Raw genomic sequence first — 25,153 nt, forward strand, 5'->3', positions numbered from 1 at the left:
TCCAGGATGATTACAAAGAGACTTCTACGAGAAGAAGAACATTTCCAGAGGAGTTACAAGAAGAATGGTGTAGTATAGTTCAGGGAATGGGATACGGTAAGGAGGATTGGGCTATTCCAGTGGATATACAATTCGGGATGCTGTACAGATAGGATATAGTGCAGTTTCAGTATATATGCAGTTAGGGAAGCAGTTGACAAGTTTGGGCTTTGAGGGGAAGGGTAACTGGTGAAGAAGGGAGGATGGGGGAGTCACACTGAGGGGAATCCAGGTTGGGGTTATGACATCTGTATAAATTTTTTGAATAGATGGGTTTTGATTTCTTTGCGAAAAGATTTGAAATCGCTTGTTGGCATCAGCAGGTTGGAGATGGAGTGGTCCAATTTCGCTGCTTGCATCGCTAGTAGACTGTCATAACATCTTCTTACGCTGGGTGCCTTTGAGTGGGGGGTAGGTAAATTGAGTCTTAGATCTTCTTTGTCTAGCGGCGAGGTTTTGGTTCAGGCGGTTGTTTAGGTAATTGGGGGCTGAGCCATTTATTGCTTTGAATAATAGACAGTATAATTTGAATTGGATTCGCGCTTGTATTGGTAACCAGAGTGAGTCTAGGTAGGCAGTGGTGACATGGTCAAATTTTCTTAGCGAGTAGATCAATCTGAGTGCAGTGTTTTGGACTGTCTGTAATTGTTTTATCATTGTTGCAGGGCAAGGCAGGTAGAGGATGTTGCAGTAGTCCAGTAGACCTAGTACTAGGGATTGGACTATGAGCCTATATTGCTCTTTGTTGAAGAATTTTCTGATTTTACGTAAGTTGCGCATGGTTAGAAATGCTCTCTGGGTGGTCTTGTTGATATGGGCTTGCATTGTGCAGCATCTATCTATTGTTACTCCCAGGAGTTTAAGGGTGGGTTGTATATGGTATTTGGTGGAGTTAATTTCTAGTTCTGTGGTGGAGGGGTTCTTATCCTTTTTGAGGAGTAGAAATTTTATTTTGTTTTACCTAATTTCAATTGCACATATCTGAAAAGGGAGGAGGTATAGCTAGGGTTACCCGATCTTCCAAACGGAAAATCCAGACCCATGGCCTTGCCCCCAGGCCCGCCCCATTCTGGCCGGCCACGCCCTGTTCCACCCACAGACCCACTCCGGGCCCCCTCAACCTGCACGAGCAACGAGTGTCGGACGGCATTCGCGCATGCGCTGGTGTGATGCAATGACATCCCGATGTTGCTCCTTGTCAAAAGCTTTTCAAAATCCGGACAAAGTGCCGGGTTTTGAAAAGCCGTCCTGATCCACGGACATGTCTGGGGAAATCTGGACGGCTGGTAACCCTAGGTATAGCAAGGGTGCATCAGAAGTGGTGTGAGCATGGAGTATATGTGCCGAATGAGTACGCATGTTATTAAGAACAAGAAGATTGGTGATGATTAATAGATGCCGCTTTCAGTAACGCATAATTGTCTCTTCTAGGTTATAACTGTGAATCTCCTGCCCTGACGCAGCATCAGAGCGAAATGGTGGCGTGCCTCTCCGGCAGGGAGAACTAAAAACCCAGAGACCACTGCAGCGTGAGCCCGGCAACATACTGAATGGCAAGATACGTGTTATTTCTTGATGACTTTTTAGAAAATTACTGTAGCGTGCTGTATATTTTGAGAATTTCAAAGATTCATTTAAGCCTTCACATATGACTTTGATAAAGCTATAATACATATAGTGGGACATCTACAACTCTCAGGGATTTTTGAGCCGGTGAAGTTTTTCATTTCTAGTACTACCTGCAAGTTAAGTTCCGGCAGCGTATGGGGATCTGAGGCTCTTTCCCCTCGACTGAAGTATGCCGGTAATGCCCAGTCTAAAGTTTTACAGATTTAAAGAGAGTTTTTGAACAGTAGAAAAACATAAGGGGTTTAGTGGTGGATAAGAACATAAAAGAATATGTAAATATTTTTGATGTATTAGGGATGGAACTTTTGTAAAGGGAGGGAGGGGAGGAGAGGTTTTCTGAACTGATAAATTGTTTTAGATACTAGGAGTAGTATATAATATTCAATCTATTATAGAATATAGGTATTGACTGAAATGGGAAGGGGGGTTTAAATGTTACATGTAAATAGTACATGAAAGTTAAATCAAGTGTATTTTATAGGTTCAAGTGATTTTTTTCTGATACACTTGATGTAATATGTAAAAATGAATAAAGAATTTTTTTTTTAAAAAAAAAAGAACATAAGAAGTTGCCTCTGCTGGGTCAGACCATAGGTCCATCGTACCCAGCAGTCCACTCTCGCGGCGGCCCATCAGGTCCATGACCTGTAAGGTTATCCTTTGCCTAAAACCCTTCAATCCCCTTTATCCCCAGAGATTTGTGCTGAGACATAAGAACATAAGAATTGCTGCTGAGTCAGACCAGTGGTCCATTGTGCCCAGCAGTCTGCTCGTGCAGCGGCCCGTAGGTCAAAGACCAGTGCCCTGATTGAGTCTAGCCTTACCTGCATACCTTCTGGTTCAGCAGGAACTTGTCTAACTTTGTCTTGAATCCCTGGAGGGTGTTTTCCCCTATAACAGCCTCCGGAAGAGCGTTTCAGTTTTCCACCACTCTCTGGGTGAAGAACTTCCTTTTTATCAGTTATCAATGATCTAGAGATGGGAATAACTAGTGAGATAATTAAACATGCTGATGACAAAGTTGTTCAATCGCAAGAGGATTGCGCGAGAGGACCTTGGTGAGGCTAGGGAGACCGTATATCAAAATGGTAGATGTTTAATGTGAACAAGTGCAAAGTGATGCATGTGGGAAAGAGGAACCCAAACTATTGCTACATGATGCAGAGTTCCACGTTAGGAGTCACTGCCCAGAAAAAGGATCTAGGCGTCATCGTTGAGGATACGTTGAAACCCTTAGCTCAATGTGGGGCGGTGGCTAAGAAAGCAAATAGAATGTTAGGAATTTTTTAGGAAAGGAATGGAAAATGAGATTAAAATGTTATAACGCCCTTGTATTGCTCTATGGTACATCTACATCTCAAATACCATGTGCAATTCTCAAAAAAGATATAGCAGAATTAGAAAAGATAACGAAAAGGGTGATGAAAATAATACAAGGGATGGGAAGAATTCCCTTTGAGAATATGCTAAAGTGGCTAGGGCTCTTGAGCATAGGTAAGACTGCTCAGATGAGATGCAATAGAAGTCTATAAAATACTAATTTTTAACTCCATTAATAATTACACAGACTAGGAGTAGATGTGAATCACTTGTTTACTTTTTCTAAAAATACTAGGGCTAGAGGGCATGTAATAAAGCTATTAAGTACATCAGATAGATTGTGAGCCCGCTGTGACAAATCGGGAAGAATATGTGAATACCCAAATGTAAACCGTTAGACAACTTCCATTGGTAGGCGGTATATATACACACACACATATATATATATATGTGTATGTGTGTGTGTGTGTGTGTGTGTGTGTGTGTGTGTGTGTGTGTGTGTGTGTATGTATATATATATATATATATATATATATATATATATATATATATATATGTATATATGTATATATATATATATGTGTGTGTGTGTGTGTGTGTGTATATGTGTGTATATGTATATATATACACAAATTTAATTTAAATAGCGTAAATAAAGCATGATCATACCAGTTATGTGTTTAATAATATCTTATAATTAACATAAAAGGGATAGGGATTGGGATTTGTATACCGGCATTTTGTAGTTATACAACCGCAATAAAAGTGGTTTACATACGGGTACTTAAAACATTTTCCCTATCTGTCCCGGTGGGAACACATTCTAACAAAAAAAGGAATTGCTTCCATTAAAAATCCCAAGATAGATATGGAAGCAATTCATTTTTTTTGTTATGTTTTTATATTCATGTTATAAGATGGTTTTATTAAACATATAACAGGTATGATCATGTTTTATTTACACTATTTAAATTAAATTTATGCATGCTCTTTTGATCTGTCATGTAGATGTATAATTTGTATAATTTGTGTTTTTTATACAGACCCCTGATGCAGGCTGACATGCCGAAACAATGGGTCTTATAATAAATATGCATTGATTGCCCACAACTTGAAGGCCTGTTATTTAATTTGTACTGTGTGTCCCTCTTATGTCTGGCTATTCTCAGTCTATAACGCATTAGATTCAGAGGAATGGTTTAAAGGTAAACCCAGAGAAAACTCATTTTGCATCTTATCAAAATTCCCCATTATAAATGTACAACTTTCCTTAAAAGAAGTTTTCCATGGGTAGAAGCAGATTGACCAAATAATGGCAGACTGGTCCCATTGCAGTACATCTCAGGATTCAAGGTCAAGTGGGTATCGCACCTGCTTCTTGAGGGTATGTTGGGAGACTCTGAGGTGACTGTGTGTGGGGGGGGGTAGAGGTATGCATGGAGTAGGGGTGCTGCTAGGTACCAGAGATATTTACAGGTTTGGTAAGGGATGTTAGTACACCAAAATATTTTAGGTGATTGAGAGGGTTGGGAGTCAAATGGGGAAGGTGAAATCAAGGTGCTAGCATTTTGGGAGGTGTTGGGGGTTATTTTGGAGGATCGGGGAGGACGGACAATTAGCTTTCCCTTATACTCACATTATGTTCACCTTAATATCAGTTGTGTACATCCCTGCATTGGAGCAGAATAGCTAATAGCCTGATTGTAATAATCTGTGTGAGAATGTCTACACCATCTGCACCAGCTAAATCCCCTGCTGAACCCGTTTCTTCACTGTGCTTCAATATTGTGAAAGGATACCTCACCTTAACTAAACTCTTCTGCACTAGTAGCTATCTGATCAACGAACTCAAAGTGAAAATTTCAAGCTTAATCATAAATATCACAACCACAAAGAGAGCAAACTGATACAATATATTCCAATTATTCAGACCTCATACACCCTGGACATAACTCGAATTACTTTTGTGCCCTTTACTGAGGTGGTGTATTCAACATTGGTCTGCTATACATTGATTTTTCACTGTGTAACAATCAATGTGCATTCTAAAAGGTGTAAGTATGAAGAAGCACTTATCTTTAGCACAAAGGTTACTCAACCATTTCACTACTTTGTTTCCTCAGGGGCCGTGCCACTTCATTCACAAAAGTTCTTCACCACACCGACCAGCCTTTTATTTGTATTTAAGGAACATAACCGGTAGCGTACTTATCTGCAAATCCGGTGTTTGTTAAAACCTTGCACTAGCTTAGCCATGCTTTAGAATGTACATCAATTGTATAAGTTTGCTCTCTGTGGTTGTGATAGATATCAGACCACACACATAGGTAGATAGATACAAGGAGCTTAATGTTAGCTCATCATGATCATTTGGCTGTAATGAGTAAACCTGAAATAGTGACCAATTCATTTTTCTATTTCTACATGCAATTCTTCCAATAATGGATTTAGAAGTTTAATTTAAGGATCATAATATACAGCTGAATGGTTTGGGCATTTTTGTGTCAGAGAAATTGAGATGGAGTTCCCCAAGTTTGAAACATTTTTGAAAAAAGTTTTTTATACTGTAAAAATTTTCTACAAATGTTTTGTCCTTTTCAATTATAGTGTGAACAACAACAAAAAAAGTTTAGTTATTCTACCCTTGAGAAAGGCATGGAGGCAATTGAAAGTCCATTTTATTTCAAAGGGCTTTTTAAAAAAAAAAATTTAAGTAATTTTTATTGAAGTAATTTGTTGTATTTTTTTTAATTTTAATTGCTATCATGTCTGTCACTTTGAAAACTGTTAATTTTTAATGATGTATATTTATAAGTTGCTTAGATTTGTAAATGGGCAGGGTACAAGAGATTTTAAGATATAAAATGAAGTTGCTGAAAGACTAAGGGCTCCTTTTACTAAGCTGCGATAGTGGTTTTAGCACGCGCTTAGCGCACGCTGAATTGCCGTGTGCGCTAGACCTTAACGCCAGCATTGAGCTGGCGTTAGTTCTAGTCACGTAGCGCGGGTTTAGCGTGCGCTAAAATCCTGCGTGCACTAAAAACGCTATCGCAGCTTAGTAAAAGGAGCCCTAACTGATGAGCAATCATATACCACCTGATAATGAAAAGGGTTTAATCAGACCAGAGAGGCTCCTGTCCAGTTAAACCCTGCTGAGTGCTCTGGCACACGATATGAGGTGGCACTTAATTGGTTAGTGTTGATGAATATCGCTGCTAACTATCCAGCTCTAACCAGTTGAGGAATGAGGGATGGGTCAGGGGGAGAGCATGGGAAAAGTTACTTTGCTAATGGATAAGTAACTGCATTAACTTAGAACAGCAAAAAGACAGTCCTAGCTTTATGTGCTAAAGTTATCTGTGCACCAGTCTAAATATCAGCCGATACCCAGTTAACTTCCGGGTGACCACTGAGACCCAGATATTCAATGTCGGGAGGAACACATGCCCCAGCATTGAATATCTTGGCTCAGTTCAGTCTGCAGCTGTTAGTGGTTCAGACTTTGCTTACTGCCACAGATTGCATAAAGGACAAATAGTTTTCAATGAAGCATGTGATAGAAACAGAGAAAAATGAAGGCAGATAAAGACCATTTGGCCTATCCAATCTTCCCATACATGCCATCTACTATCCCTTCACCTTTAGAGAGCCTATGTACGATGACTGATTGAAAAGTAATGAGTGCCTCTGTTATTCTTTCCAAGAAATAGATGTGCAATGTTGTGCTGGTTCTCATAAAGCTCATACGGTAACATTTCAGAACCTGGCGTTGGACTGCTGTAGTCCTTATTGTTGTGTCACGGGAAGAAGAACTTGTATGCTTCGTCATGGCAGATGAGAAAGACGTATCTGTAAGAGTACGCATCATGGCTAATTGTTTCACCAACCTATGCATGCCGTAACATTTCAAGAGTTTCGATACTGCTTTTTCCAAGTTTAACACAAAATTCAAGCACACACTTCTGGCATGCTTTCACAGACATGTGTTCCTCATCTGCCATGATGAAACATACGAAGTTCTTCCTCTCGCTGACTCAACAAGGTCTATGGCAAGAATGGAAAGTAATGAGACTGCCTCTGTTTTTTCTATCAGCCCTCTCCCAAGCTTTCTTGAATTCAGATACAGTTTTCATCTTCACCTTCTCCACTAGGAGGACATCCCATGCATTCACTACCTTTTCTGTGAAGTATTTCCTCAGGTTACTTCCGAGATGATCTCCTTTCACCTTCATCCATGTCCCCTCCTCATATATGGGAAATTTGTTTCTGCATGATTTTTTTAATTATTATTATTTATATGGAACGCTTCGTGAAAAAGGATCATTGTTTTATTAAGATGTATACAAATAAGTTGCAATATTTTTTTTAAGCATTCACTCAAACAAAAGTTAATTTTGAGCATTTGATGATCACAAAAATGCAGTGAAATTGTTTGGGTATTTAATATTACGGAATTTATAGATCTCCATATTCAGTCACCTTAAAGGTAATAATGTAAAGTTAGTCCTGAGTGTTTGTGGCCACAAATGCATGCAAATGATCTCTTATAAAATACCATCAATGTAAAAGTATGCACAAGGGCAGAGTTATCTGTACATACATAGATTATGAAATACCTCATTTTACGCATCCATATTTGCATAGTACATGCCTTCATTTACAGCAGCTCTCAAGAAAGTGTAAGGAGTTGTGAATTCAAGGCAGGCTCTCAATGATATACAGTAAGCTAGTACTTTATAAAGACAAATAGATGCCTCCTTGTCTTTATAAAATAGTGCCCAACCATGGTTGCCCTGTAATAAAAACTACCCTCCTTGAGGGTAATTTTATAAGTGGGTACCTCCTTTTAGGTGTCCCAATTCCATGCATTGAGAGCCTATTCTACAATGGCGTCTGGGTTCCAGGTTTCTATTATAGAATACTAGCGTAATGCAATATCAATGCCTTACATTTAGATGCCTGCAATTACGCCAAGAAGACAGAGCAACAGCAGAGTAGTCAGTAGACACTAAATATTATTTAAATGAGCAACCTTTATTGTAGCACAGAGGACCAGTTCAATGACTTAACACAAATTATGTTTTGGCCCATAGGTGTGCCTGGGGAGTCAAAACCAATCAGGTGTGTGCCTACGACAGCAACGCCTTGTAATTGCAAACAGGTTCACAAACAAGAGCTTCCCAGCAAAGCAAGCTGCATATACTGAATCAGCAGTCTTGATGGCAGCTGCTGATGCTTCAGTATATGCAGCAGGGTGTGCTAAAAAGCTCGGCTTGTGAACCAATTTGCAGTCACAAGACAGATCTGTGCCTGCTACAGTGCCGATTGTTGCTCTGTCTACTTGGTTATTCATGGAGCACACTTCTAGTTTTTTATTTTTTTGGGGGGGGCTTCACTGCTGCAGCCATAGACCTAGTGTGATTGCAAGTGCCCAAATGTGGAAATTCACCTCACACTAAGCCCCATTTCTAACATGTCCCTAAAATAGGGCTCTTTCTTTTTAGGTCCCACACAAATGTTTCCATTAGATTGCGGTATTTGCAAAAATAAAAATAAAAATAAATTAACACAGGTGCACTTATTAACTCCTATTTAGGAATGCCCTAAAGGCCGAATTCTATAAATGGTGCCCTAGTTAGGTGTTGCTAAGGGCCATAATTGAGGCTACCTAACTAAAATCCATGCCTAACCTAAATTAAATCAATTGGCTTAAATGGTGTGGTAATAGACTGCGCCCATTGACGTTAATTGAATTAATAAAACAATTTAATAGTTGGGTGAGGAATTACATGAATACCTAGTGACGCCTAAGTGACCTTCCGATGCCTACCTGAAAAGTAGGCCTGCTTAGGGGCAGAAAATAAGCGTGGTTGGCTTAGGCGTCACTAGGCCTACGAGTTAAGCACTGGTAAAACCAGACCTAATAAACCGGCACTTACCTCCAGGACGCCTAGCCATGGCTAGGTAGGATTCTATAAAATGGTGCCTAGTCGAGGACTGACAACCACGCTGAAAATCAGGGGCGGGAAAATCAGGGGTGGGAAACTGCACGGGGACACCAGGAAATTCTTTTTCACTGAAAGGGTGGTTGATCGCTGGAATAGTCTTCCACTTCAGGTTATTGAGGCCAGCAGCGTGCCTGATTTTAAGGCCAAATGGGATAGACACGTGGGATCTATTCACAGAGAAAGGTAGGGGAGGATCATTGGGGTGGGCAGACTAGATGGGCCGTGGCCCTTATCTGCCGTCTATTTCTATATTTCTATGTTTCTATGAAGCGGCACCTACAATGCAAGTGCCACTTAAGTGTTCATTTATAGAATCTGGCACCAAGTGCTCCCATTTTAACACAGCATTAAGCCAGTTGGCATGCGCTAATGTATACCTGCTAGCCCATGAAAAATTTAAAGAGCAGCATGCAATTAACCGCAAAACATTGGCACATTTTACTAGAAGCTTTTTTTTTCTTGCATTAAGCATGTGTTAGCACTTATCATTGCAGAAAATGTGCAAAGTTCTGCTGTCAGCACTTTCACTGAGCTGTACCTTTGACAGGATATTTTTACAGCCTGTCTCTCCAGAGTGTTATGTTCAATTGCTGTAATCTATATGGTTCTTGTATATTTATGAACTGAGTATCACGGACCCCTGAGGAAGAAGTGTTTTTCAAAACACGGACCATGTCGGGTCTGTACCATTTAAAAATCGAGGACCAATTTTGGAAATACAACTTTTTATTGACTTGAATAAAAATCCCTGAACCCTGTACATTTTCTGCAGTTCTCTTTTTGTTTACGTTGCTGTATCTTTCCCTGCAGATTTGTTGGTTTCTTTTTTTGTTTTGTCTTGAGCACTTAACATTGTCCATGCCCCTCCATGATCCACCTCTTTGAATGCTCTTTTGCATGTATGTTATGTTAATCATGGTTTCTATTCCGCCTTTACCTATTCAGGTCAAGGTCAGATTACATTACAAGAGGTCGGGCCAGTTATCCAGGAGGTTACAATGGACAGATTGACATGGACATTCAATAGGGTTGATAATAATGTTACACCACCTAATGCATGCTCTAAACACAATAACTAATATGCTTTGCTACCACATAAGAACGTAAGTGTACATTTATCTGTACAACTCGGGCAGTGACACATGCCCTGCTATGGAACTGTTTCTCACATCCTCTTGTATAATACGCAATAAAACTTGATAGTTAACCTTGACAAATTGTTTTACACTGTATCTGGTATATAGTATAAGCATGAAACTCTTGCCTTTCTCTTGCATTTATTTAGTGGATAAAATTCAAGGCTTTGCACATTTAACTGAAGCAGACTTAAATATCAAAACAATCGTTCAAATTGCAGGAGAATCGATTCTCCACTCCTCTCAGCTGGTTAAACTTGGGATCACTTGTGGGAGAGCAATTTTCTTAATAGACTTCAATCATTATATTTCAATATAAATAGCTCAAAGGAATACTGCATCTTGTAGTACACAAAAGCATATACTAAGCTATTTAATTTTGTATGCAATACTAAAACTGCTATGGAACATTTTCCTTGCAGCAAATAGATAGATCCTTTCAACAGGCAATGTACTGAGCTTTTAAATAATGGCAAAATATAAGCTACAATTCAAGTGTTGACTTACCTTTATTTCGGGAACCTTCATGGCTTCTGTCTTGCTGTAAATAGAAAAAGAAATTCAATTAAAGTCTCAGAAAGTAAAAAGTAAATGAACAGAAAAATTTTGACCTTGCTGTGATTTATTAGAGTTTTGTTTTTGTTTTTTTCCTGCATATTGGGGGTTGATGCAGAAAGGTATGCGCTGAAGCCTCTACCACACAAATTCTACCTGGCGAGCTTTCCACATAAAATTGCCCGAGGGATATAGTATTAAATGATCATGCAGTAATTATCAGCTCTCTGAAAAATGTACCCTTTTCTGTCGGTTTGTGTTTGTACAGTGATTGATTTACACACTCACAAGGGGACATTTAAAAGAAGTCAGGAGAGAGAGGTAAGGGGCTAGTCATGTCAAGCAGGTGAGGGTGCTGTTAGATACCAGGGATATATTTTCAAGATCATTTGCACTATAAAGCAATTTATAGTGTCGACTCTGGTGGTCTAATATCAGACATCAAGATCCCTTGCTCATTCCATAATGCAAGAAAGATGCAACACCTTATGCTGTCCCTCACCTCACTTTAACATATTAAACGAAACCCCCCCCCCCAAAAAAAAAAACAACAATTTGAGTCCACCTTGAGCACTCCCGAGGGAAGTGGTGGAGGAAAACAGTGATGGAATTTAAAAAAGTGTGCGATAAAAATAGAGGATCTCTAATTAGAAAACAAAGGATGTAAATTAAAGAACTAAGGCCAGACCTGCACAGTCTATGTTCCATATATGGTGATTTGGTATAGGATGGGCTGGGTGGGCATCGATGTGAACTCCATTAATATGGAACATGAGGATGTTACTGGACAGACTTCACGGTAGATATCCTGCAAACAAAAGGGATGGTAGGATAGGCTGGAGTGAGTTTGGATGGTAACTTCAGCATTTGGAACCTAAGACAATACCAGACTTTACAGTCTGCGGCCAAGAAATATGAAAGAAGAGACAAGTTAATCTAATCATGTATTTTTTAATGAGTATAACTTATGGGCAGACTGGATGGACCATTCAGGTCTTTATCTGACATCATTTACTATGTTACTATGTCAGATTTATGTCAAGTTCCCTCCTATTACAGCTTCAGAAGAATGTTAGACTTATCTTTTCTCCTTATAATGATTTATCCGACCCGCTATCTAGAATCTGCTTGCTAATGTAATAACTGATCCCAATCTTATTGTAAGCCACAATAATTCCTTGTAGAAAACTGTGGGATATAAGAAATGCATTGCCAGATGATGTGGTAAGAGTGGTTAATGTAGCTGGTTTTAAAAAAGGTTTGGACAAGTTCTTAAAGGAAACGTCCATAGTCTGCTGTTGAGAAAGATATGGGGGAAGACACTGCTTGCTCTGATTGGTGGCATGGAATGCTGCTACTATTTGGGTTTTTGCCAGGTACTTGTGACTTGAATTGGCCTCCGTGAAGATGAAGTACTGGGCTAGATGGACCATTTGTCTGACCCAGTAAGGCTATTCTTATGTTCTTGTATGGTATGGTAGACATGCCATGGATAAGGAGGTCATTCATGGGGAGGGGGGTAGACTGAATCAAGAACAAAAGGAAAAGGAATCAAGTCCCAAGATTAGCCTTTCTGCCTCAAAGTGCAGCGTGAAAAAAAAAACCCCAAAAATAACCCAAACACCTTTTGTTATGCTCACCTTAAAAATCAGCTCTGTTTATTTTCAAGGGTCCTTTAATAAAAAAAATAAATAGTATACTTACCAAATTGCTTTAGTATTTTTACAAAAACCAATTGCGGAGGGTGGGGTAAATTTCTCAAACTTTTATAGGTACCATCTAGCCTATATTATGTGCCAAGGTATGTATTGGATCCTCCCCGAGCTTATGGAAAATCTTCCCGATTGGTTGTACTTAGCATGGCAAATTATGTCCCCATTACAATTGCTTCATGTGCTGAGTATCAAGTTACCTAGCTATGTTAAGGACAATAGTATTTTATTTGATACTTGGAAGACATTGAAATTTATTAATAAATTAACAGATGTTCCAGTAGAGAAATCCAAGGTTCAAATAGGCGGGTCTGAGATCTTCTGGAAGCATTGGATGCAGGCAGGCATTTGAACATTAGATGATGTTATGTCTAATGGGAACTGCTGGATTTTTCACGACTGCAACAATCGTTCGGTATTTCAAAATTATAGGTGGTTGCAATTGAAGCAGGCCATTCGAAGTGTGTTCCCTGAATGGCAGAATCTTAAAAATCATTAAAGCTTGCAGGTCCTATGCTTCCAGACAGATTTGCTGGGGCATCAGGCCGCCCGGTGGTATAAATTAATTTCTGAATTTTTGAATAAGAAACCAAAAAATAGTCTTAAGGACATTTGGAGCATAGAGATAAAGCAATATATTTCTGCATCTCGATGGCCACAAATTTGGACTTGGAGGATGAAATGTACAGCGTCAGCATCTATGAGTCAAACATGTTTTTTTTCTGTTACATAGATAATTTTGGACCCCTGTTAGGTTACATAAATTAGACAATTCTAAATCTGATAGATGCCAGCACTGTCATCTAGACATAGGGACATTGGATCATCTGTTGTTCTATTGTCCTTTGATACTCAGTTTCTGGAAGTCAATATGGGGGCAGATTAACCTTATACTGAAATCAACAATCCCTTTGACGTATGAGGAAGTTATTTGTGGTACATTGCTGCACGTCAAATCTCCCATGGATCGCTACAAAGGCAGGCTTTTCTTGATTATGACAGGGATAGGTAAGCAGTTGATAACCCGCAATTGGAAGAATTGTGATTGGCTCAACTTTCCGTTTTGGTAGGCCAATTTATGTTTAGGGTATAAATACGATAAGAGGAATGCAGATATGTTGGGGAATAGCAAAGTATTTAATTTGGTTTGGGTCCCGTTGATATCCTTTGTTAATTCAACATAGTTTCTTGGTTTAAAAATATTTTCTTTATTTTTATACATGTCCAAGACATTGGGGGGGGGGGTGGGGGATATATTTCTGGTTCATTTTTTGATCACATTGTTAGATGGGAGGAGAGGGATATTTATTATCTGCATTGTTATTGTTGGAATTTAAGTGCTTATTTTGTTTTATATATATATATATATATATATATATATATATATATATATATATATATATATATATATATACACACACACACATACATATACACACAATTTATGGCACTTTATATTAGTTTTGAAAATTAATAAAGATTAAAAAAATCAGCTCTGTTTCCAGGTAGAATATAAGAACATAAGAAGTTGCCTCTGCTGGGTCAGACCAGAGGTCCATCGCGCCCAGCAGTCCGCACTCGCGACGGCCCATCAGGCCCATGACCTGTACGGTGATCTTTGTCTGAACCCTTAAATCCCCCTTGGTCTCTATCTATACTCTCTCTATATCCCATCTCTATCTCTATCTGTATCCCTCAATCCCCCTATCTTTCAGGAATTTATCCAATCCTTCTTTAAAACCCCGTAGTGTACTCTGTCCTATCACAACCTCCGGCAGCGCGTTCCAGGTGTCCACCAACCTCTGAGTGAAAAAGAATTTCCTAGCATTGGTTCTAAACCTGTCCCCTTTCAGCTTCTCCGAGTGCCCCCTTGTACTTGTGGTCCCCAATAGTCTGAAGAATCTGTCCCTGTCTACCTTCTTGATGCCTTTCATGATCTTGAAAGTCACCATCATGTCTCCTCTGAGTCTCCGCTTTTCCAGGGAGAAGAGCCCCAGCCTTTCTAACCTGTCTTCGTATGGAAGGCTTTCCATACCTTTTATCATTTTCGTCGCTCTTCTCTGGACCCTCTCAAGCATCGCCATGTCCTTCTTGAGGTACGGGGACCAATACTGGACACAGTACTCCAGGTGCGGCCGCACCATCGCCCGATACAGCGGCATGATGACTTCCTTCGTCCTGGTTGTGATACCCTTCTTAATAATACCCAGCATTCTATTTGCTTTCTTTGAGGCTGCTGCATATTGTGCCGTTGATTTCATTGTTGTATCCACTAGCACACCCAAGTCCTTTTCAAGATTGCTTTCCCCTAGCACCGATGCCCCCATTTTGTAGCTGAGCATCGGGTTCTTTTTCCCTATATGCATGACCTTGCATTTCTCTATATTAAATTGCATTTGCCATTTATTTGCCCACTCTTCCAGTTTGTTTAGGTCCCTTTGTAGGTCTTCGCATTCCTCCGTGGTTCTAACCCTGCTGGAGAGTTTGGTGTCATCCGCAAATTTTATAACTTCACACATCGTCCCTGTTTCCAGGTCGTTTATAAATACATCGACATGAGCTATGCACTTGTACCTATCATGGGGTTTTGCTTCAGCGCAAAACCTCTTTTTGCACTGGGCAACTCTTAAATTGCTCCTTAGAGCACAGTTTAGCTCTCTTCATTGGCACCTTTGTTAGCTCATAACTATTAGCATGAGTTAATTGCCACATTAACATGGTAATTTCCTCATTATCAGTTAATCCAGAATAAGGTAAATAATGGTGGAAACTATATTTTACAGTTAACACATGGTATATTGGTATGCAGTAACAGTTAATCCTAGCTGAATAGGTTTTCCTAACTGCCTCACAGTACCAGCCATTCAGTTCATGTGTGGTAAAGAACATTTCTTTGCGTTATCCAAATAACAAAATGTTAGGTACTCATTCAGCACTTGAACATGGAGGCTCTGCAGTTACCTCATGTTGATTCTGCATATTAGTAAGCTGTAAATTCAAAATCTTGCCATACTTGAATAAATAAGCCCCTCTTTGTTAAAACTGAAATAGAAGATTAGATTTAAATAGAACAAAGATCAATGGAGAAATTAGCATATAGATGCTATACCAGAACACCGATTATTTAAAATGGTTATGCTTTTTATTATTAAAATTCTGCCAAACATGAGCGAGACATCAACCCCCTTTTTTACAAAGTTACGCAAACAGCTGCTGTGGGACAAAAGCCCTAAAGCCCTTTAAATCCCTGTGGGCTTTGGGGCAACTAGCGTGGCTTTGTAAAGGGGGTTGGGGGGGGGAGGGGGTAAAGGATTTTTGCTGTTATTGTAATTTTTCTTATTTCATGTTTTGTATAGAGATTTACATAGGGACCTTACAAAATTAATTTATATATATAAAAAATACACACATACAGTAGCAAAAACGGTTAAAAGAATTGATCAAAAAAGAAGAAGAAAAAAAAAAAAACAGATCAGAAAATCCCACCATAAGAGGTATTTTAAATTTGAACATATAAGGCCCCCTTTTATCAAGCCACATTAGGGTTTTATATCGCCAGCCATTGCGGTAAAAGCGCAGACAATCATAGGAATTCTATGAGCGTCAGAGCTTTTACCACAGTGGCCGGCGATTAAAAACAAACAAACAAACAAAAAACTAACGCAGCTTGATAAAAGGGGGCCTAAGCATTTGACTCATCAAAATTCAAAGCATAACACAAAATATTGATTTCATGTGGATTTGGTTCACAATTTCTTCAGTACTACTGTAATTTAATGCAAGTCACATTCAGTTTTGTACCTGAGGCAAGAGAGGGTTAAGCCACTTGCCAAGGATCTCAGGATTCAAATTGTGCTCCCCATCTTGTGAAAGATGGTGCTATAATCACTATTCTGCACCTCCACTCAAAAAAGGTAGTTGGCAAGTTAGTATAGAGAAATGTTAGAGGAGATCTGTATTTGTTATGTAAGGTCCCTGTCCCATTCCTGTAAGCAATGCCTTAACCGCACAAGCCTCAAACACTTATGATTTGAAAGTGTTTCAGGCTTGTACAGATGAGGACAGAGCTTGCAGGAATGGGGCGGAGACAGGAAAATAACTTGCCGAGAAAGGAAAATGAGTTCCCGCGGGGACAAGGAAATATTTGTCCCCATGTCATTCCCGAGTGCTCAGGTATCCTACAGTAATTTTTGCACGTGCACACATGCTATCCACGTGCTAAACATTTTATTTTAGCACTAGAGTGGGTCAGGGAAGTGATTAGTTGTGTTCTGTGCTAACCCGGTTAATGCAGCCATGTGCGTGATTAGTTTGTGACCCTTACAGGGAAATATTATAAGAGATGCCTAAAGATAAGTGACAAGTAGGCACCTAAGTTAGGCACCTGACTTAATTCCAAGTTTTATTTACATTTGATTCACCGCATTGGTAACAGCATCTATGCTGTTTACATATTAAAAATAAAGTTTTAAAAATGTAATGGAAATTAGAAATACAATCTGTAATAGGATAGGAAAAGAAATTTAAAATTTGTTGTTTGTGCTTAATCCTAGACTGTTCCCTACAAGTCCGCTATGATCAAAGTTTTTAGCCTATCAACTGAAAGCATCCATGAAATGAAATGTTTTTAGGTGATTTTTAAATCTTTCAAGGGTTGATTCCATTCACACATAATTTGGAAGCACTTTCCATAATTATGGAGCAACAACCAAAAAGATATGGTCTCAGATGGATGAATATGTGATGTGTCTGTGTGATGTTACAGTAACTCCCTGTTTTACTAACGTGCGCTAACTGATTAACGTGTGCTAATTGAATTAGCGCATGCTAAACGCTAACACGTGCATGTTAGTCTATAGACGTGTTAGCGATTAGTGCGTGCTAATCGGTTAGCACATCTTAGTAAAACAGGGCCTAAGTATATTAGCTTAAAATGTATTTATTTTATTTAAAAAATTTATATATCACCTATAATCTAAGCAGTTTCCATAAAATAAAAATGCATAATTATAAATTCAGAACATAAAATTGACAGACTTCCAGTCATTCCTAACTAAAATTACAAACTTCATTCACTCTGCACAGACAACCAATTCACGACATAAAAAAATCCTACAAACCATCTATAACACAGATCAAGATCTGCCTGCTCGTAGACTCCAAAACCTAATACAGAAACAACTTATTCCATGAGGAGAAAACTCAACCTAAGCTACATTGGCTCTACAAATAAGCGTCCAAAAACAGCTTAGTTTTTTTAACAGTTTCTTAAAACAATAATTATCAAGAGAGACACCCCCAGCACTTGAAAACACTTTTGATTTTGTGGTTCCATATCTCATACAAACATAGAAATATGATGGCAGATAAAGGCCAAATGGCCCATCTAGTCTACCCATCTGCAGTAACCATTATCTCTTTCTCTCTTTGAGAGATCCCATGTGTCTATCCCAGGCCCTCTTGAATTCAGACACAGTCTCTGTCTCCACCACCTCTTCCAGGAGATTGTTCCATGCATCTACCACCCTTTCTATAAAAAAGTATTTCCTTAGATTACTCCGGAGCCTATCACCTCTTAACTTCATCCTATGCCCTCTCATTGCAGAGTTTCCTTTCAAATGAAAGAGACTCAACTCATGTGCATTTACATTACATAGGTGTTTAAATGTCTCTATCATATCTTCCCTCTCCTGCCTTTCTTCCAAAGTATACAGACTGAGATCTTTAAGTCTGTCCCCATACCCCTTATGATGATGACCACATATCATTTTATATCATTTTGAAGGTGTGGTCTCCAGAATTGTACACAATATTTTAAATGAGATCTCACCAAAGTCTTATACAGGGGCATCAATACCTCCTTTTTCCTACTGCCCATACCTCTACCTATGTAACATAGCATCCTTCTAGCTTTCGCCGTCACCTTTTCAACCTGTTTGGTTATCTTAAGATCACATACAATCGCACCCAAATCCCATTCTTCTGTCGTGCACATAAGTTCTTCACCCCCTAAACTGTACTGCTCCCTCGGATTTTTGCAGCCAAAATGTATGACCTTGCATTTCTTAGCATTAAATTTTAGCTGCCACATTTCATACCATTCTTCAAGCTTCGCCAGGTCTTTCTTCATGTTATTCACACCATCTGGCATGTCTACTCTATTGCAGATTTTGGTATCATACGCAAAGAGGCAAATCTTACCCAACAACCCTTCAGCAATAATGTTTATAAAAATGTTTAAAATAATCTAATACCTTCTTCAGTTTTAGTCTCATACCACCTTCTGATCTCAGAGCTCACAATTGAATTCATAACTGATAAAAATAAAAACTAATTGGGTGATAGGTGTCTAACTTATGGCCTAACTCCAAAGTAGGCATATTTAGAGGTGGAGAAGGACAGAGAAGGACTTAGGAGTCATTCTCTAAAGTACACTGATATTTTTTAAAATGTCTTGTCTCCCCATTTTACCGTGTCAGCTATTTTTTCCTTCCATTTGTATCTTTGCTTTCCTGACTGCATGTCCAGCCTCTCTTAATTTTTCCTGATATTTTTGCCTGTCTTCCTCTTTCTATGATCTTTTGTAGTTTATGAAAGCTAACCTCTTATTCCTTACCTTCTCAGCTACTACTTTTGAGAACCAAAGCAGCCTTCTTTTCCTCTTACTTTTGCTTACTTGCCTCACAAAAAAAATGTTTGTTGCCCTTACAAAAGCTTTCAGTTTTTTTCACTGCATTTCTACTCCTTCCAGATGTTCCCATCCAGACGACAATTATTTGACATAATCCCCAATCCAAACAAAGTTAGTTTTTCTAAAGTCTAGAACCTTTACTTTTGAATGAACCTTTTCTATACCCATCTTAATATTAAACCGTACCATGCAGTGATCACTGATGTCAGATGATCACCCACTGTAGCATCAAGAAACACTTTCCCCATTTCCAGTATGACCCCATTCAATGTGAGCTCCTTTGCCAAATGCTGGAACAGTTCTTGTAGAACATCCAGGATCTCCCTACTTCCCCAATCAGCATCCAGCATGTTAAAATCATTTATTAATAAAGCTTCCTCTTTAGATATATTCTGAATGTCTACTATTAAATCTCTGTCCACTTCTTCCATCTGTGAAGGAGGCCTGTATATCACACCAATGTAAATATATTTACCGTTGTCTTTCCAAATTGATCCACAGTGCCTCTTCCTTGCCCTGCACATCCTGCAATTGTGTAGCTTTAATATGATCTTTAACATATAATGCTACTCCCCCCTCCTTTTCTTCCTACCCTGTCTTTTCTGAATGGATTATAGCCCTGTATAACTACATCCCAGTTATGGTTTTCCATGAATCATGTATCCGTGATCGCCACTATATCAAACTCATCTTTTTCCATCACAACTTCTAGGTCCAGAAACTTGTTTCCCATACTTTGAGCATTAGTATATACTGCTTTCCAGACATTGCCTCCTTTTCCCATCCATGTTGAGGTATCCATCAATTTACTTACCTGAGGGCTTTGATCACTCCATCTTTCTTCAACCAAAGAATGGGATGAGAATATGTAAATTTAAACCTCTAGGTTCAACCCAAATGCAGTTTTCAGGGCCAATTGGAAGTTCCCTTACAAATTTTCTGAAAGGGGTAAATAATTCCAAAGGATTGGGACCAAGAAAAAAAAAAAAAAAAAAAGCATTATTCCATTTAAATTCTCAGCTGGCTCCAATAGGGCCCAAGAAGGACAAGCTATAATCGTTCAGAAAGCACAAAACATATGGAACATATGGAAAGGTAATACCAACCCTTCAATGATTATTTTACCAAATTAGAAGCATGCAGTTTTAGTATTTTAGCTTAGGTATTTGGACATATTTGTGCCACAATCTAAGAAAAGGTACCAAGTCAATGTACCCTAGAAAAACAAGGCAACAATGTCAGTTGGGTTCTATTTATAACTTTATTTTATTTTTTTTTAGCTTATCAGATAAAACAATTTGTGTAGTGTATACCCATGCTGCTTATTTTGGCTCACTTGCTTAATAACCCTAATAATACGGCCTGTGAAAAGGTACCAAGTCTTAGGGGTCCTTTTACAAAGGTGCGCTAAGCGTTTTAGCACAAGCTAAATGTGCATGTTAGTCTATGGAAGCATTAGCGTTTAGCGCATACGTATATTTAACGCACGCTAAAATAGCTAACGCGCCTTTGTTAAAAAGGGGGTTAGTTTCTTCACCCCTGTTTCATAAAGCAAGTTACAAACTACTTTTTCTTTGTTTAGCTTGCAGTATCAGTCTTTTCTAGCTTATCAATGAATTAAATTAACTCATTTTCAGGTACGTTTTGCAGTTTTCTTTCTAATTTTTTTTTTTTTTTAAATTCTGTTGGTCCTGATAAACAGAAGTTCCAGATTTTCAGACTAAATTCTGAAACTGGCATACTCAATTATTAGGAGTGCAGCCTGGCAATCTCCGACAATCAGCGTGCCTGATGGAACAGGATGTTAACCGAAAGCTAAGGGCTCCTTTTACTAAGGTACGCTAGCATTTTTAGCGCGTGCTGCATTGCTGCACGCGCTACGCGCCAAGAACTAAAACCAGCTCAATGGTGGCTTTAGTGTCTAGTGCGCGCTAAAACCACTAGTGTAGCTTAGTAAAAGGAGCCCTAAATCTCCAGCAGGAGGTTACTGAGTGGCTAGACCTAAGAAATGATTTCTAGAATACAGCCGACTGACCAGTGGATCTGGAAGAGTGGCAAATTTTGTTAATGAAAACCGAGGCTACAGTACACGGTAGTCTGGAGCTAAGAGGAAGCCCTATTCCGAAAGAAACTGAAAACTTCGTTCTTCAACAAATAATTTTTCTAAGATCATCATAAGAATCTGACCTTTACCTAATTCGCCCAAGTTTTATGTTTCATGTCCCCATTCTGCTCCTTCCCCCTACCCTAACCGTTTTCCCTTCCTTTCCTCAAGTTGCCTAGAGCCTGTTTAGGTGTGCATGATACACAAATATTAGATTAGATTAGATTGCGACCTTCTATTACCAACTGATTGGCATGGAGTGTACAGGGGAATTTGTTTCCCAGTCATTTGCAAAACAAGCCTAACCCTAAACCCTAGCCCAGGGGTGTCCAACCTTTTGGCTTCCCTGGGCCGCATTGGCCCAAAAAAATGTTTCTGGGGCCGCATAAACATGCAAACGCTGCAGCAAAACAGAGGAGGGAGCCAGCAAGACGGTAAACACCTGGGGGCAGAAGAGGAAAACACTGTATCACTGCAAACACTGCATTGATTCCACACTGTCCTTCAACGACCACCTTAATTCCTTAGTAAAAAAATGTTTTTTCAATCTTCACATGTTAAAGGTGGTAAGATCCTGCTTCCATCATCAACACTTTGCTGTTCTCGTACAATCCATCATTCTTTCCAGACTGGATTACTGTAACTCCATTTACTTAAGCCTAACAAAGAAAAGCCTTCATAGACTCCAGCGGATTCAGAACACCTCGGCTAAATTCACAAAAAGCAAATTTGACCACGTCTCCCCACTTTTGTCTAAGCTTCACTGGCTCCCAGTAATCCTTAGGGTTCACTACAAATGCGCCTGCCTAACCTTCAAGTCTCTACACGGCATCCTGCCTCCCCTTTTTCCACTATCTTGGAACTCCTCTAATCCCAACACCACCAGATCCACTCAAAAATTCAAACTATCCTTTCCCTCTTTGAAAGGCATATCCCATGCAGGAAAATTAGGGACTTCCCTCTCCTTCAGGATCACTGAACCCTGGAACAGCTTTACTACCCCACTTCGGAGCCTGACCTTCCTCCAACTCTTCCGAAAACATTTGAAAACTTGGCTTTTCTCTAAAATGCAATAACCCCTCCCTCTTCGATATACTAAGTCCCTCTAAACTTCTCTAAGTCCTTCTACTTTTCATTGTAGTTCCTTTCTATATCAATTCTTGTAAACCGTGCCGAGCTCTACTTCTGTGGAGATGATGCGGTATACAAACTTAAGGTTTAGTTTAGTTTAGTTTTAGTTTGCATCACCCTCGACCGTGGGGCCACACAAAATACTTCATGGGGCCGCAGGTTGGACACCCCTGCCCTAGCCCAATAGTATAATTTGGGTTGTCATATTCTAGCCACGTCCTTAATTCATATGAGCGTCAGAGCAGCATCAGAGCATTCAGCGTGCCAGCTTGTGCTAAAAACCTCTAGCAAGGCTTTGTAAAAGTAGCCCAAAATTAGGTTTAAATTGGTTTACTAAGACTTGGTACCTTTTTCAATTTTAAATTGAACTCCGATATTACTTCTAAAAATTATAAACTTTTGTAATCTGTATGACTAACCAGTTTCTGTATTTTGACAATCCAAGTTTCCAGTAAATCAAATTAAAAAACTTATTGATATTTGCATTAATAAACTGTTGTCAAACTTTTAAAATTTGTCTCACAATTTTAAATCTTCAATTGTTGAATTATAATTGTTAATTGAAAAAGATGTGGTTTGTTGCATTTGAATCAACATCGTCTTGATCACTTAGCTAGCCGAATAACTTGGTCCCTTTTCTTGGATTAAGACACATTTAGAAAGAAAATAAAACAGGTAACAAATGCCATTACAGAATTACGCATTGTGAACATAAGCGAAGAGTAAGAATTTGAAATATAGCTGGCTACAAATAGTGTAATCTGAAACATTTTATCCAAATAGAAAGAAAGAAAAAGAAGCAATTCACTTAGGGCTCCTTTTACAAAGGTGTGCTAGTGGTTTTAGCGTGCGCTTAGCGGGTGCTAAAATGCTGCGCGCACTAGCCGCTACTGCCTCCTTTTAAGCAGGCGGTAATTTTTTGGCTAGCGTGCGCTAAAAACGCTAGCGCACCTTTGTAAATGGAGCCCTTAGATTTATTAAACTAAAAATAGAATTGGATTGCATAGCTTAGGCTCTATGAAGGAAGAATACAAGGAGCTGAAAAAAAAAGTGTCCTCTCTGTTGTATGAATTTCAGTAGAATATACCAGTGTTCTTCAACCACTGGTCCATGGACCAGTGCCGGTCCACAGAAATTTCCTGCCGGTCCACAGGGCCGGCATGTGCATCAGGCCCAAAACAGTGTTCTTCAATCGCTGGTTCACGGTGCAACTGATGCGGCGTTATTTTCGGCCCGACTCCCTCTTCCTCACTGACTCTGCACAAAGCCACGGGCAGTGGCTCCTACGCATGTCCTGCGCCTGAACTGAAAGCCTTCTCTCTGATGTCGCAACATCAGAGGGAAGGCTTCCAGATTGCCCACGACTTAGCTCAGTGTTCTTCAATCGCTACCGATGCCGGTCCACAAAATAATTATTTTATTTCTGCCGGTCCATAGGTGTAAAAAGGTGGAAGAACACTGGAATATACCAATTATGGCAACAAAAGTATTTTCCAAAAGTATTACTTGAGTAAGAAGAATTAGCTTGAAGAGGAATCCTTAGTTATGTTCAACTCAAACATATGCAGTGTTTAAACACTGGTTACTTACATGATTCACCTTTACCTAAAAACATACTGTATTTAATCTTCTTTTAACTAAAGTAATTTATAGCTGATAAAGATGAGCCAGCAACATTTGGGAAAGCTGTTACATTTTACTGTTGAAAAGTAAACAACTGATCCAGTACTTCCCCTATTACTAGGTAGAATATTGAGCCTGAAGGAGTACTAAATGCATGGCAAATCTGTTCCATTAATTAAGAGAAATCCATTCTGGAATGAGTGGTATCAGGTGCATTAGCTCTTACAAAACACCATACGGAAGGACATACATTATTCCCTCCTGAAATCATTTCTACAACAACAGGAATAATTGCCTTTGGGATGCCTGATCCCTTCCACTATCCCAATATAATTGCAAAACCCTATTCAGATACGAGTATTTAGCATTACAGAGAATTGCATCAGGTTACATTGAGTCATATGGTGGCAGGTCTCTTAATGTATGTAATAAGACTTGTATAATGCATTTAACAATGACCATTGTTCTAACATACCATTTCAGATTTTAAGAATTGTCTATAGGTATAGAAACAAAAAAAAACAACCATTTTATTTACTACTAGTCTTTAAGCCTATTACATTAACGGGTGCTAGAATAGATGTGTCTGTCTTTCTTTCTGTCTCTCTCTCTCTCTCTCTCCTTGGCCACTTTCTGTCTGTCTGTCTGTCTTTCTGTTTCTCTCTCTCTCCTTGGCCGCTGGCTGTCTGTCTTTCTGTCTGCTTCTCTGGCCCCCTGTCTGTTTGTCATTCTTTCTTTCTCGCTCCTTGACCGTTGGCTGGCTGTCTCTCTGGCCCCCTTCCTGTCTGTTTGTCATTCTTTCTGTCTGTGTCTCTTCCTGGCCCCTTGTCTGTCTGTCTCTCTGCCTCTCTCCCTTGCCCCTGCCCATCTCTCTCTGCACCCCCCCCCCCCGAGCAAACCAAGATTTCTGCCTGCCCCCAGCATACCCCTTCTCCCCAAACAGCCCCTTTTCCCTCTCCCCCTCCACTTCCCTGTGCAGCTGGACGCCTCGCAGCATCTCGAAGGACACTCTCCTGCCGTTGTTCTCACCACCGCACGCACCACAAGCAGCCGCGCACCACAAATCAAACACAGCTAGGAGTCACAAATCACGCTGTCAAGGATCACAGCATTGTAAATGCGCATGCACGCTTAGGGTTTTATTATAGAGGATGGCAGTAATTCTTTAAACTGGTACCTCCTTTGGTGCCTTGATACAGCTCGGA

The 25,153-nt window shown here is 39.5% G+C and overlaps 1 protein-coding gene across 4 annotated transcripts in view; it reads right to left on the reverse strand.

Annotated features, from left to right (window-relative positions):
* The window catches only part of FSTL5 (follistatin like 5), an 865,201-nt gene that overhangs the window by 739,091 nt on the left and 100,957 nt on the right, over positions 1 to 25,153 (reverse strand). For 3 of the 4 annotated variants that reach the window (XM_033941548.1, XM_033941557.1, XM_033941565.1), the window contains exon 3: positions 10,640 to 10,673. In XM_033941548.1, the coding sequence (XP_033797439.1) occupies positions 10,640 to 10,673 (34 nt within the window). Of the gene's footprint in view, positions 1 to 8,927; positions 9,101 to 10,639; positions 10,674 to 25,153 lie in introns of those variants that run through there. The other variant, XM_033941574.1, reaches the window with a different exon arrangement.

This window comes from Geotrypetes seraphini, chromosome 1 (genome assembly GCF_902459505.1).
Source record: "Geotrypetes seraphini chromosome 1, aGeoSer1.1, whole genome shotgun sequence".
Taxonomy (NCBI): Eukaryota; Metazoa; Chordata; class Amphibia; order Gymnophiona; family Dermophiidae; genus Geotrypetes; species Geotrypetes seraphini.